The 15,000-nt window shown below is 39.6% G+C and overlaps 2 protein-coding genes across 2 annotated transcripts in view; both read right to left on the reverse strand.

Annotated features, from left to right (window-relative positions):
* Positions 1–15,000, reverse strand: part of igsf21a (immunoglobin superfamily, member 21a) — a 334,005-nt gene that overhangs the window by 52,962 nt on the left and 266,043 nt on the right. Inside the window, exons 6-7 of the mRNA XM_063216317.1 lie at positions 10,690–10,891; positions 10,300–10,572 (exon numbers count right to left, since the gene is read on the reverse strand). Of these exons, the coding sequence (XP_063072387.1) occupies positions 10,300–10,572; positions 10,690–10,891 (475 nt within the window). The remainder of the gene's footprint in view (positions 1–10,299; positions 10,573–10,689; positions 10,892–15,000) is intronic.
* LOC134463077 (E3 SUMO-protein ligase ZBED1-like) lies at positions 4,643–7,583 on the reverse strand. The gene is made up of 3 exons (XM_063216315.1): positions 6,676–7,583; positions 5,574–6,193; positions 4,643–5,070 (listed from the first exon to the last, which is right to left on the reverse strand). The coding sequence occupies exons 1-3, from the start codon at positions 7,526–7,528 to the stop codon at positions 4,684–4,686; spliced, it is 1,860 nt and encodes a 619-aa protein (XP_063072385.1). The 5' UTR covers positions 7,529–7,583; the 3' UTR covers positions 4,643–4,683.

Genomic DNA, 15,000 nt, shown 5'->3' on the forward strand with positions numbered 1-15,000 from the left:
AGAGCTTAATCACATTTTAAGTTGACTTTTTTGTACTAAAATCAAACTTTGTACAAGTGTACTTAATATACTAAAAATATATTTAACTTTAAGTACATTATAAGTATACTAACCAAGTCACTTTAAAATGTGTTTAATGTGAACTTTAGCATGCGGATAAGCACATTTTAAGTACATTAGAAATCTATTTCAATGTCATGAGAAAGTACTTTATAGTATACTGCAGAAGTACATACTTAAGTTGTGTTATTTTGGGACAACTTATAGTATACTTAAATACACTTGAAATATAATTAAGTAGAGCTTAATCACATTTTAATTTGACTTTTTTGTACTAAAATCAAACTTTGTACAAGTGTACTTAATATACTAAAAACATACTTACTTTAAGTACATTTCAAATATATTCACAAAAATCGCTTTAAGTACATTTTAAGTGTATTGACTCTAAATGCATTTTAAGTATACTACAAGTAGATTTTACTTTAAGCACATTTCAAATATATTTATTTTAAGTACACTTTAAATATATTTCAAAAGTATATGAAAAAAACATTAATGTAATCCCCAGTTACTCATTTCCATTGTACATTGTCTTGTTCACAACCATCAGCCATTCACATGAACCTTCCTTTCACCTTCACTTCAGACAACAACCACTGCCTCAACCAGGATTCGAACCCACCATTCACTGAACCACAGACCTGCACTCTAACCACTAGACCACAATTACCTGTTCTATGATAGGCACAATTACGTTCTTGAAGTAATAGTCTTGAGTAGTGCACTTTAAGTATACTTTTATATACTTAATTATAATACTTAGAAATCATTGGTGGTGGTATGCTTTTATCGAATTAAAGACACTTTTACATGTTTAATTTGTGCACCAAAAAGTACACTTAAAGTGCACTTAATACACTAATAACACAACTTAAGTACAGAATTCAGTATTGTGCTTAAAAGTTTAATAGGTAAGGCCTTACATGCCTTTTTAAGATCTGTTTGTGCTCTTCAATATGGTGTTTTTACCATGAAAATACATTAACAAAATGGAAGGTGGAAGGTTATTTAATGTTACAAAGCATAATGAATAAATAAGCCTAGGTTAAAATACACTAAAATGATGGTTTAAAAAAGTACCCAGGTGAAAAAAGTGTACTTAATATACTTAATAAGTATGTATTTTTGTATTTAAAATATACTTTAAAAGTGTGTATTTAAAGAATGTTATTTTGGGACAACTTATAGTATACTTAAATACACTTGAAATATAATTAAGTAGAGCTTTAACACATTTTAAGTTGACTTTTTGGTACTAAAAATCAAACTTTGTACAAGTGTACTTAATATACTAAAATCATACTTAACTTTAAGTACGTTTCAAATATTCTTTCTAATACCAAACTTTAGCACATTACTTTTAAAATACAAATACACTTAAAATACACTTAAAATATACTACACTAACAGTATGTTTTCAAATACAACACTTAAGCACATTACTTTAAAAATACAAATACACTTAAAATACAATTGAAGTGGTTCAAGACAACAAGAAAAATAACATAAAATCTTTATAAGTGAGTACATTTCATTAAAGACAATTAATATTAGTGTCAAAAAGGCAATATAGTAAGTATGCAAAAAAATATGCATATTTGTAAAGGTCGTAAAATAAAGTTTTGGTATATATAACTGATAATGTATATTTTCTAACACTATGTTTGAGTACATTTTTTAAGAACAAAGTTTAATACATTAAACTAGCAGTACATTTTCTAATACCATACATTACTATAATGGTGTACTGTGTATGATTTTTTGTAGTTTATTTCCAAAATTCATGCTGGAAAAAGGGGAGTCATTCATCATCATCATAAATTGAGGTTCTTGTCCATGTTCCAGATATAGACATTTTTTGCTAGGAAAATGACTGTACTTTGGCCAGTAATTAGTTTATTTATTTTGTAAATATAGTTACAATACATTTAAATACACAACACTAATAGTGTATTTTCTAAAAACAATCTTTAGCACATTACTTTAAAAATACAAATGTACTTAAAATACATTTAAATACAATACACTAATAGTGTATTTTATAACACTACACTTTAACACATTACTTTTAAAATATAAATGTACTTAAAATAGACTTAAAATATAATATACTAATAGTATATTTAACAATACCACACTTAAGCACATTACTTTAAAAATACAAATGTATTTACAATACATTTAAATACAATACACTAATAGTGTATTTTTTAATAAAACACTTTAGCACATTACTTTTAAAATACAAATGTACTTAAAATAGACTTTAAATAGAATATACTAATAGTATATTTAACAATACCACACTTAAGCACATTACTTTAAAAATACAAATGTATTTACAATACATTTAAATACAATACACTAATAGTGTATTTTATAATACTACACTTTAACACATTACTTTTAAAATACAAATGTACTTAAAATAGACTTAAAATTGAATATACTAAAAGTATATTTAACAGTACCACACTTAAGCACATTACTTTAAAAATACAAATGTACTTACAATACATTTAAATACAATACACTAATAGTGTATTTTATAATACTGCATTTAAGTACATAACTTTTAAAATACAAAGATACTTAAAATACACTTAAAATATAATACACTAATAGTATACTTTATAATGCTACACTTTAGCACATTACTTTTAAAATACAAATTAGGGCTGGGCGGTTTTGGAAAAAATGTGCATCACGGTTTTTTTCATTAAAAATGACATCACGGTTTTCTGCACGGTTTAAAAAAAATAAAAAAAAATAAAAAAAAAATAAAAAAAATTTAAAATCTGTATTTCACGCAAATCCAACGCCAATTTTTGCTATTATTCAGTTTGCTTAACAAAACAAAACAGTAGGCTAATATTTAACGTTTATAAAAGTGCAGCATGCCCCAGGGCTGTATTAAGACCAATTGGTCGCATATTGAGCCTAAATGTTTGACTGTGCGAGAAAGAAAAATAAAACGGGCGCACCTGTACGAGTATGCATTTCAACCCTTTCATTCGCATTTTGCTCCTGAGTTCGAGTGCATGATTGTGAGAGCTGCTCATTTTTTCCACAGCCTGTATGATAGACACCATCAAACTCCATTGGGAACGCATTTCAAAAAAGACGGTCAATGTTGCTTGAATTCCGTGTTGGATAAGATTGAGCCATCTCTGCTACCGTAGCTCAGAAAACAACAACAGAATCGCTTCGCACAGATCCCTGGTGGCAACAGCTAAGGCGCGTGTGCCTCATCTCCCAGTCGGATGTTCTGTGCCAAAACGTCTTACAGCTTTTCAAAATGGACTGCTGTTTAAAACTTTCAAATGCGGGAGTTTGCATTGCTAACAGGAAACCTCTTGAATACGATAGTGAAATAGCCACTCGGTTTGCTAGCTCATGTGATTTAAAAGACGTCGTTGTTAGAGCTGTTTTGGCGTTTCCAAAACCGCTGCCTTCGCAATGACTAAGCAAAAAAATGCAATCGCAATCAAAGTAATCAAGTCAAAATATAATTCGAGGAGCATTGACAAGTAGTGTGCAGTGCGCGCAAATTTAAAGTCTAGTTGGTCCAGTAGCTACCGGTGCTGTAGGCTATCAAAAAGAGCAGCCAACACAGTGAGATAATTATGCTGCTCCCAGTTTCATTTCACACCGTTCCAAGTTATGCGTTTGAGGAAACAAAAACTAGGCTATTAAAGCCCGTTGGATTAACGTGTTGTAGGCTATGTTTAAGATTTAGTCAATCGGTTCAGTAAGCATGTGATTTACATGCTTTTAATCACGAAGTTATAATAATAATAATAACAACAACAACAATAGGCCTAATAATAGTTATGGAAACTGTTATTATTATGGCATATAGCAGTGGTTCCCAACACGTTTTGCACTTGGACCATTTTATCCTGAACTTTTGGGGACCCCATTTTTTCACAACCAAAACCATGACTGAGAAAACTTGCTGGCTATAAAAAAAAAACAGTGGATATTTCTGACAGTATAAGACTACAATAGCTATGGATTGTTAATGATATTTATTGGTATTTTTTTTATTTCACACCTAGACATTTCAGGGGAGCCCATTGGAATTCCAGGTGACCCCATACCCCAGTGTTGGAAACAAAACACTGACATATAGCCTAGGCTATTGTGCATGAAGATGAAGAAACAAGCAATGGTGCAATAAGCACAGTATTTTACATAAACATAAACCTAGTGAAAAAGCTTAACGTACAGCCCTGAGCATGCCTAATACGGCCAAGGCTTTTTTTGGTAATGTGCAATTTGCACAATGTCCATGGCTGTAATCTCCAAGAAATTTGCCTACAACAGATATCACACATTCTGTTAGCCAGAACACCTATAAAATACAAAATAAAAAAGCACAGAAGACCCATTCACTTCTAAAATGAACCGCAATTAACTCTATGAAGTTCACCAACAACAGGCATCTCCACACACTGTGTTAGCCTGAACACTGTAATAAAAACAAAGACCATTGGCCAGAAATGTGGAAATTATTCAGAACTATTAATTCCACTGTGAAAAAAACAAGTGCAATTCTTTTTAACATGGTGCACAAAGGGCTGAATATAGATCAATACAAGGCCCTGCATAATTTCCTCAAAGATTTTTTGCCAAGAACACAAGTCTGTCAACATTTTGAGGCCTCAGTGATGACCGTTGACAGGTCACGATGTTCCCTCCAGTACTGAACAGCCGCTCAGAGGGTGAGCTCGTGGCAGGGATGCCCAAATACTTTCGTGCCAGCAAAGACATTCGGGGATATTGGGCCTTATTTTCCCTCCACCAAGTTAAGGGATCATCTTCAGTGTCTATGTTTCGTGTAAGGAGATATGACTCCATCTCTGACAGAACTGCTTGGTCTCGATTAACTGTGGGGCCTGACTCCTCATTGCTTTTTGCGGCTTTAAAGAAGCTTCCAAGCGTCTTCCGGGCCTTCTTCGCAGGAGGTTTCTGGGGATCAGTCGAGGGGTCAGGGGCAACTTGCTGTAAAAGAATAAAGAACATCAATTAACTTCATCATTTGATCACATTATTCATTGGCATTTCATTACTAATGTTTTAGTAATATTATTAATATTTTGGTAGATATTTGTTTAGCTTATTGCTTGCTTTATAGGTTTAGTCTTTTCCTTTGGTTTATTTACTGGTATATGATTTGGACACACGAGGGCAGTAGTGTGCATAGAACAAAAGTGAATTCAGTAAGCAGGGACTAGGAAGAGGTTTATGGACATCTGGAATGGTGGGAAATGAAAAAAAGAAGCAAAGAAACTATAAACCGGGCGGCCACAAATCATGAACCTGTCTCTGTAATTTTTTTTCTTTTTTCTATCTGAAAAGGTGTTTAATAATTTCAGTTTATCTTAATTTGTTTGACAAATGGCCACTTAAATAATATCATATTTATTCATGATTATGAATATTATTCATAACAGTTTGGAAAAGTCAATAATTACATTTGTAGAACAAGTTCAACATGATCTTACCTCAGCTGGTGTAAGGCCAGTCATCTCATCCACCAGTCTTGCTCGTACAGTGGGTTTGACCTCCTCTCCAATGTAATCCATCTTGAATCTTGGGTCAAGTGTCGTTGCCATGTTGAGGAGATCCTGTGTATTCGGGTCACTGTATTTGTCTTGAAGGTATCCCAAGATCTTGGTCTTCAATGTTGCGGTGAACTCTATGTCATCCTCTTTGACCACCAACACGGAGGACTCAAACAGATGCAGCACCGGCTTGACTGAAGAAATGCTCACATACTGCTCTCCGGAAAGGGCATCTGTAAAGTCAGCAAGTGGGGTGAGGGTGGCATTGATGGCCTCAAGGATCTCTAGGTCCTGCCACATGGGAACCAGGTGCCTCGTCTTCCGGTCCGGGGATAAGACATGAGTGATGGCTGGTAGCTGCTCAAGGACTCGCTGCACCATGGCTTGCCTTGACCCCCATCTTGTTGGACACTCCGTTTTCAGTTTGTGCACAGGCAGTTTGAGCTCCTTTTGGACCTGAGCAAGGTCTCTCCTGCGCTTCCAGCTGTGACTGAAGGATCCCACAATCTTCTTGCAAAGGCCCACTGCTCTGTCAACTTTTGTGTGCTTCATGGCATTTTCTAAATTGGAAAGAAATATACATATATTCAAATAAACACATTTTTAATTTAATTTTAATGTCTATTTTTTCAGGATATTGCACATTAACGCACATTAATGAATTGTATGTCTTTGCTTTTACTTTATCTACTTCTAAACATGTAGTCTGCCTGTTTTGGACACCAGAGGGAAATTAAATATGCATAGTTTACCTCAGGTGTCCAAAATAGGTAGGCTAGATGTTTACAATTGGAGAAATGAAAAGCACAGACATACGATTTCATACAGAAAACTCTGTTAATAGCAGAAAGAAAAGATAGACATATAAAGACAAACCGCTTTAAAATAAGGCTTAGTTAGCCCGTATTTTGTTGTTAATATCATCATTGTTATTAGGCCTATAAGTCCACCATTAGCCTGCTGTACTAGGACTAGGCCTGCAGTTGGCTGTGCAGTAAACTGGTAGTAATAGTTATATAACTAATGACATCGAAATGCTTACCGATTGCAAGATGCAGTCTGTGGCCAAAACATTGCAGCCTGGTCCAGTTGTTTATGGAAATGGCTTTGACGATGTTTTGCCCGTTGTCTGTTGTAATGCAAGCCAGCCTTTCCTCATCCAACCCCCATGCCGCAAGCGCCTCCTTCAAGCCATGAGCTAAAGCCTGACCAGTGTGGTCCTCCGGGAAGAAACTCGTCTGAAGACATCGGCTTTTCATCTCGAAGTCACTTGTAATGAAGTGCACGGTCAGGCTCATATAAGGCTCCATGGTCCGGCTGGACCACAAATCTGACGTTGCCGAGAAGTATTTCACTTCACGTAATTCCGCTTTGACATCTGCCCGCTTGGAATCATACATTGCTGGTATCGCAACATTGGAAAAGTATTTCCGCGAAGGCATAGTGTAACGTTTGTCCAATGTTTGGACCATCTTTTTAAATCCAACGTGCTCGACTGTATACATCGGCGCCATGTCTTTGGCAATGTGGTATGCTATTGCATCAGTTATTTGTTTTTGCCTGCTGGAGCTGGTCGGATAGGGCGTCGCGTTCTGTAAGGTGTCTGTTATAGACGCCTGTTTTGGGCGTGCATCAGGTGTCTTGGGCATAATTTCGTCATATTGCACTATGTGGTGGCGTTTGAGGTGGCCGGACAAATTAGAAGTATTGCCCTGCTTTGCTCCTACTGTGATGGAGCATATGCAGCAGTACACCTCGCCACATTGATCGTCGTCTTCAGGTTTAAAGCCGAAGTATTTCCACACAACAGAATGCGCACCTCTCTTGGGGACAAACTTTGTTGAATCACTTGCCTGGCTCTCTCCGCTACCACCTGGCTCTTCCACACTATCCATTTGCCTTCATGTAGTAGACTGACTATCTCTTCACTCGTGCAAGCTGTTGCGTTTCGAAAATATTATAATCTCCTTCTGCCTCGCTTACCGCTGAATCACGTGACGTACGGTTCAATGCATTCCATTGGTTTAGGGGGAACGCCTGTTTCCCCGTGCGTGCAGTCACATGACGTATACGTGCATATATTATTGGTTGAAAGGGAAAGCAGGATTAGTGGACTTCAAGGGGGAAGAGTGACATTGGAAGTGTGATGCTGTTCGTGATTTAAAAAAAAAAAAAACCGTCTCTCATCAGAAAGCAAACCTTGTGTCGTGGAAACCGAGATCACGGTTTTAAAACCGTAAACCGCCCAGCCCTAATACAAATGTACTTAAAATACATTTAAATAGAATATACTAATAGTATATTTAACAATACCACACTTTAGCACATTACTTTAAAAATACAAATGTATTTACAATACATTTAAATACAATACACTAATAGTGTATTTTATAATACTACACGTTAACACATTACTTTTAAAATACAAATGTACTTTAAATAGACTTAAAATTGAATATACTACTAGTATAATTAACAATACCACACTTAAGCCCATTACTTTTAAAATACAAATGTACTTAAAATATATTTAAATACAATACAATAATAGTGTATTTCATAACACTACACTTAAGTACATGACTTTTAAAATACAATTGTACTAACAATACATTTAAATACAATACACTAATAGTGTATTTTATAATACTACACTTAAGTACATAACTTTTAAAATACAAAGATACTTAAAATACACTTAAAATATAATACACTAACAGTATACTGTATAATGCTACACTTTAGCACATTACTTTTAAAATACAAATGTACTTAAATTAGACTTAAAATACAATATACTAATAGTATATTTGACAATACTACACTTTAGCACATTACTTTTAAAATACAAATGTACTTACAATACATTTAAATACAATACATTAATAGTGTACTTTATAATACTACACTTAAGTACATAACTTTTAAAATGCAAAGATACTTAAAATACACTTAAAGTATAATACACTAATAGTATACTTTATAATGCTACACTTTAGCACATTACTTTTAAAATACAAATATACTTGAAATACATTTAAAATATAATACACTAATAGTATATTTGACAATACTACACTTAGCACATTACTTTTAAAATACAAATATACTTAAAATACATTTAAAGTACAATACACTAACAGTATATTTGATAAAACTATATTTAAGTACATAACTTTAATAATACAAATTATTTTAAAATATATTTAGAATACACTTAACTATAAGTATATTTTTAAATACCATACTTAAGTACTGTACTTGATAAGTAGAGTGTACTTAAAATATACTTTCAGAAAATTAAATATATTTAAAGTACACTTAAGTACACATTTTTTTGACCTGGGTATTTGTGTGCAAGCAGGTGTGCGATGGGCGTTTGCGGTCAGGGTTGCCAGATGAGAGTGATGATTTCCAGCCCAAAAAATGCTCACAACCCGCCTTGAAGCACAAAATCCTGCCCAATTCTATTGATTTCTATGGGCAAAATTGGGCGGGTTTTCCTGCAAAATGCCATTTTTACCCACACACGGCCATCCTAAGCAGCCCAATTGGGCGGGAAACAGCCCAATCTGGCAACACTGTTTGCGGTTGAAAAAAGACACTGTGATCCTGAGTGGACACACATGCTTTTTCAGTATGACCCCTGTGTTGAACAGAGGGCTCTCTGCTTGTGGCTGTTGATGCATGTGCATGTGTGTGTGTGTGTGTGTGTGTGTGTGTGTGTGTGTGTGTGTGTGTGTGTGTGTGTGTGTGTGTGTGTGTGTGTGTGTGTGTGTTGTGTGTGTGTCTATGTCTATGCCTGTATTGACAATTATCCAGTGCAATCTCTTTGTTTGGGTATTGTGTACTTAGACAAGAAAATGTTTGCACTTTTTGCGTACTTTCTGTGCCATACTGTGTGTGTGTGTGTGTGTGTGTGTGTGTGTGTGTGTGTGTGTGTGTGTGTGTGTGTGTGTGTGTGTGTGTGTGTGTGTGTCTGTGTGTGGTGTGTGGTGTGTATGCATATGTCTGTGTCTGTGTCTGTGTGTGGTGTGTGCATATGTCTGTGTGTGTGTCTGTGTGTGGTGTGCACGTGCATATGTCTGTGTACGTTACATGTGTGTGTACATACAGTATGTCACTGTCAATGTGTACAGAATGTGTGCATACGTCCACTAACCCAATATGACCCCTGTATCGGTGTGTGTGTGTGTGTGTGTGTGTGTGTGTGTGTGTGTGTGTGTGTGTGTGTGTGTGTGTGTGTGTGTGTGTGTGTGTGTGTGTGTGTATGCATATGTCAATGTCTATGGTGTGTGTGTGTGTGTGTGTGTGTGTGTGTGTGTGTGTGTGTGTGTGTGTGTGTGTGTGTGTGTGTGTGTGTGTGTATGCATATGTCAATGTCCATGGTGTGTGTGTGTGTTTGTGTGCAAATGTCAATGTCTGTGTGTGTGTGTGTGTGTGTGTGTGTGTGTGTGTGTGTGTGTGTGTGTGTGTGTGTGTGTGTGTGTGTGTGTGTGTGTGTGTGTGTTTGTGTGTGTGTGTGTGTGTGTGTGTGTGTGTGTGTGTGTGTGTGTGTGTGTGTGTGCATACGTCAATGTCCATGTGTCATGTGTGTGTGTGTGTGTGTGTTTGTGTGTGCATACGTCAATGTCCATGTGTGTGTCATGTGTGTCTGCCCACTCACCCAGTATGACCTCGGTCTGCATAGGCATGGAGAGCGCCGGGTGCTTGACCTCGCAGCTGAACAGCGCGTCGTTGTCCACCTGCGGGTTGAGCGTCCAGGTCAGCCTGGCGTACACCGTCACGGAGCCGTCGCTCTGCGGCACGTGCGTGTTGCTGAAGTAGTAGAGCGGGTCCGTGCTCTGCACCCAGCGCGGGAACTCCCGGCTCACCACCGTCTCGGGGATCACCTCCGTGGCCGGGCTGGGCCCGTCCCCCTGCGAGTAGCTGCTCCCCCCTCCCCCTCCCCCTCCCCCGCCACCAGCCAGCCCTGCTCCGGCTCCGGCTTGCCCGGATCTGGATCTGGAGGACCCTCTACCGCCGCTTCCTCCTCCACCGCCACCGCCACCACCGCCGGCGCCCGGGGTCTCTGTGTAGAGGCGTCCCGGCCGGCCGTCGGGCCCCAGCAGCGAGAGGGACTTCTGCATCTTGGTGTCGTCCATGTCCCTGCCGATCAGGGGCCTGGAGCCGCGCACGGCCGCCGAGCCGCCCCCTTCCTCGCCGGGGATGGTGTACGAGATCACCTCGATCAGCTCCCCGTCCCGCTTAAAGTATACCTGTCAATGACACAGACAGACACACAGACACACAGTCAGATACAGAAAGGCATAGAGACAGACAGACAGACAGACAGACAGACAGACAGACAGACAGAAAAAGAGCAAAACAGAGAAAATACAGTTGACAATAAATGCATAAATAGTATCTACTATAATTACCGTACTCAAAGCAGCACTATTGTTCCATTCATGCAGCAATATTTTTGTTTAAATACTAGCAAAGCACATTTGAGAGAAAGAGAAGGAGAGAGAGAGAGAGGCAGAGAGCAAGAGAGAGACAGAGAGAGAGTGAGAGCGAGCGAGCGAGAGAGAGAGTGAGAGCGAGCGAGCGAGAGAGGGAATGAAAAAAGAAAGAAAGAAAGAAATACAGAGAGAACACAGTTATAGTAAATATATGAGTACGCATTTAGAGAGCGAATATAAATGGGATGGAAGACATTAGCAATGGTGACAAAAAAGCAATTGCTATTCGACAAGCTATGCTAATATCGCTGTAAATAGCCTGTATCTCCATAATGCACCATAATGAGATTCTCTGCTCGCAAATCATTTGGTTCAATGACTCCCTTACACACTACAGCCTCCATGATGTCTGTACTGGGATCAGAGCATCCGCGCAGGGAGGGGAATGCTGAGGTCGAGGTTGGGGGACTAAAGAACTAAAGCCTCGTTCACACACGTCGCTGCTAGTTACTCGCTCAGCGAGTTAAGTCAATAGAATCTCTATGTGTCCCAGCGAGACGAGGAGGCGAGTTGGCGAGGAGTGTACAAGCAATGCGATGTGGGCGGATTCCGAGTTGAAAATATTTGAACTTTGAGCGAGTAAACAGTTGAAATGCAGAGTTCGGTACTTCTCGCGTTTGCATTGGCAGTTAAACCTGCGGGAACGTTTCGTGAACGTTCCATGAGCAAGTGGCAAGTAGGCGAGAAGCTAGTAACTAGCACTAGTAACGGGAAGTCACAAGTGTGTGAACGTAGTTTTAGGCCTCTATATTGGAGCCATTTCATAGAATATCTGCAGACGGACACCCCTATCTACACCCAACGCAACTTCCTCCATATCCAGCTCTCTCTCTCTCTCTCTCTTTGTACCCCTCATCCGCGTGTTGACGTATACATAGCACACAGAAGGACTTCTAATCCTCATTCCACTCTGGGGACCTCTGGACATGGGAATTCAATTTGCCCAAGATCAAAGTGCCATTACATTACACACACTGCATATCAGAAGGGCCCCGGAATAGATAGTCATTCCTTCATTCCTTTTTTTTCTTCTCCTACCCGATGCCCTCTGATATTTGTCCGTGTGTGTGCATGTGTGCGTGTGTGTGCGTGTGTGTGTGTGTGTGTGTGTGTGTGTGTGTGTGTGTGTGTGTGTGTGTGTGTGTGTGTGTGTGTGCGCGCGTGTCTGTGTGAGTGTGTGTTACTGTGTGAGGATGCACACACGTGTTACTGTGTGAGGGTGCGCACGCATGTGTGTGTGTGTGTGTGCGTGCGTGCGCATGCGTGTGTGTATGAGCATGTATGTGCACGCATCTGTGTGTCTGTGTCTGTGTTTTATGCATGTGTGTGTGTGTGTGTGTGTGTGTGTTTTTATGCATGTGTGTGTGTGTGTGTGTGTGTGTGTGTGTGTGTGTGTGTGTGTGTGTGTGTGTGTGTGTGTGTGTGTGTGTGTGTGTGTGTGTGTGTGTGTGTGTGTGTGTGTAAAGATTTTTCAGGCGTGCTTTGATTTTTGCAGCACCTCGGGGCCCAACTGAGTCCACTGGGTAAATAACTGTGATGAGTGTAAACAAGGCTGACGTAAGCCGTGGCCCCAGAGTCCCCGTGTCTCCCTTTAATGAGAGCACCGCGAGAGGACACAGGAGCAGGGTTGCCAGATTGGGCGGTTGCCAGCCCAATTGGACTACTTGGGATGGCCGTCTGCGGGTAAAAACGGGAAAAATTGGCCATTTGGTGTTTATTTTTCTGCAGTTTTGCGCCCATAGAAATCAATGTAATTTGTTGAAATTGGGCGGAATTTAGCGCATTTTGGCGTTTTTTGATAACCTTTAGGGCGGGATGTAATCAGACACATCTGGCAACGCTGCACAGGAGCCGAGCCGAGCCGAGCAGAGGATGGCTTCCACGGACATATGACTTCTAGTTTTAGCCCTGTGTGCCTGTGGGTGAGAGGGGGTCTGCTGTCCCTGTGTGTGTGTGTGTGTGTGTGTGTGTGTGTGTGTGTGTGTGTGTGTGTGTGTGTGTGTGTGTGTGTGTGTGTGTGTGTGTGTGTGTGTGTGTGTGTGTGTGTGTGTGTGTGTGTGTTGTGTGTGTATGATTGTAAATTTGTGAATCCAGGCGTGATCTCTCTCTCTCTCTCTCTCTCTCTCTCTCTCTCTCTCTCTCTCTCTCTCTCTCTCTCTCTCTCTCTCTCTCTCTCTCTCTCTCTCTCTCTCTCTCTATATATATATATATATATATATGTGTGTGTGTGTGTGTGTGTGTGTGTGTGTGTGTGTGTGTGTGTGTGTGTGTGTATGATTGTAAATTTGTGAATCCAGGCGTGATCTCTCTCTCTCTCTCTCTCTCTCTCTCTCTCTCTCTCTCTCTCTCTCTCTCTCTCTCTCTCTCTCTCTCTCTGTGTGTGTGTGTGTGTGTGTGTGTGTGTGTGTGTGTGTGTGTGTGTGTGTGTGTGTGTGTGTGGATCAGCATTCTGCTCCATAATTCAGTCTAGAATAGACCAGATCTGAACAAAGGACACAGAAATTATGAACACGTACTGGCACACACTCAGGCATTTGAAGTCAGAAAACTTGCCCCCTTGAAAACTTGCGTCCTTGAATACTCAGTATTATGTGAAATAATTTTCATCACGCCAAAAAAGCACCCAAGTCTTCCTCCTTGATCAGTTTTTTTTATGTGTGTTCCTTTTGTTGGTGGAAAGAACATGGTGACTTGACAAACACTTGTCAGTTGTAGTACACATTCTTCACCAGCGCGGGGAGCTAGAGATCCTCATCATACTTCTCCAGGTGTGTGTGTGCGCGTGTGTGCGGTTTGATTTTGCAATGCTCAATGTGCCTATGAGCATTTCTAGGTGAGCCAGTTGAGAAGACTAGAATTACTACTGTGCAAAACATGTGGAATATGTGAGGGGAGATATGCGACATACAGATGGCATTCCATTAAATCTGTGACTGTCCTCTTTCAGAAAAGTTGCAGTATCTGCCTATGCTTGTGTTTGTTTTCCACAAGGTTGCTGATACAGATCTCCCACTGCCTTTTGTTGGCTTGAAAGGGACTTTATTTACTACCGTGCTGGCTGTTAAGAAGACTACAGAGAGAGAGAGAGAGATAGTCAGAGCGAGAAAAAGAGAGAGATGAACAGACCACACCCCTTTGTCCACACACCATTTCATAACAAAAGGTTCAGTGTTGCCTATAGCCTGATAGTAGGCATACTATTCTGGACTCTACCAGGGCCTTGAAATGTAACAGAGAGGGGTGTGTGGGAGACCGGGTGGGAAGTTTGAGAGAGAGAGAGAGAGAGAGAGAGAGAGAGAGAGAGAGAGAGACGGAGACAGAGACAGAAACAGAGACAGAGACAGAAACAGAGAGACAGACAGCAAGTGAGCAAACATCAGGGGGAGAGAGAGAGAGAGAGAGAGAGAGACAGACAGAGACAGACAGAGACAGAGACAGAGAGAGAGAGAGAGAGAGAGAGAGAGTCTCCATGCATTAGGGCTGTAACGATATTGTATCGAACTGAGAAATCGTGATATACAGAGTCACAATACTGCATAGCGATACTAAGAGACAGTATCATGATACGCCCTTTTAACGTTTTGATACCCATCAGCCCAGAAAACAACCACATGATATGAAGTGGTAGTGCTTCCAAGCATCATCATTATTACATAGAAACTTTTTAAAATCATAAGTAGCCTCTTAAAACGTGTAAACTGTCATCGTTTTTATTCAAAACATGTATAATTTTGGCGAATGTGAAATCGTGGGGTGTATCGAACAGTAAGTCATGAATTGTGACACAAACCGAATCGTGAGTTGAGTTTATCGTTACAGCCCTACCATGCATCCATGCATGCCACACTATTTAGAAAGCAAAG

This window comes from Engraulis encrasicolus, chromosome 14, assembly GCF_034702125.1.
Source record: "Engraulis encrasicolus isolate BLACKSEA-1 chromosome 14, IST_EnEncr_1.0, whole genome shotgun sequence".
NCBI lineage: Eukaryota > Metazoa > Chordata > Actinopteri > Clupeiformes > Engraulidae > Engraulis > Engraulis encrasicolus.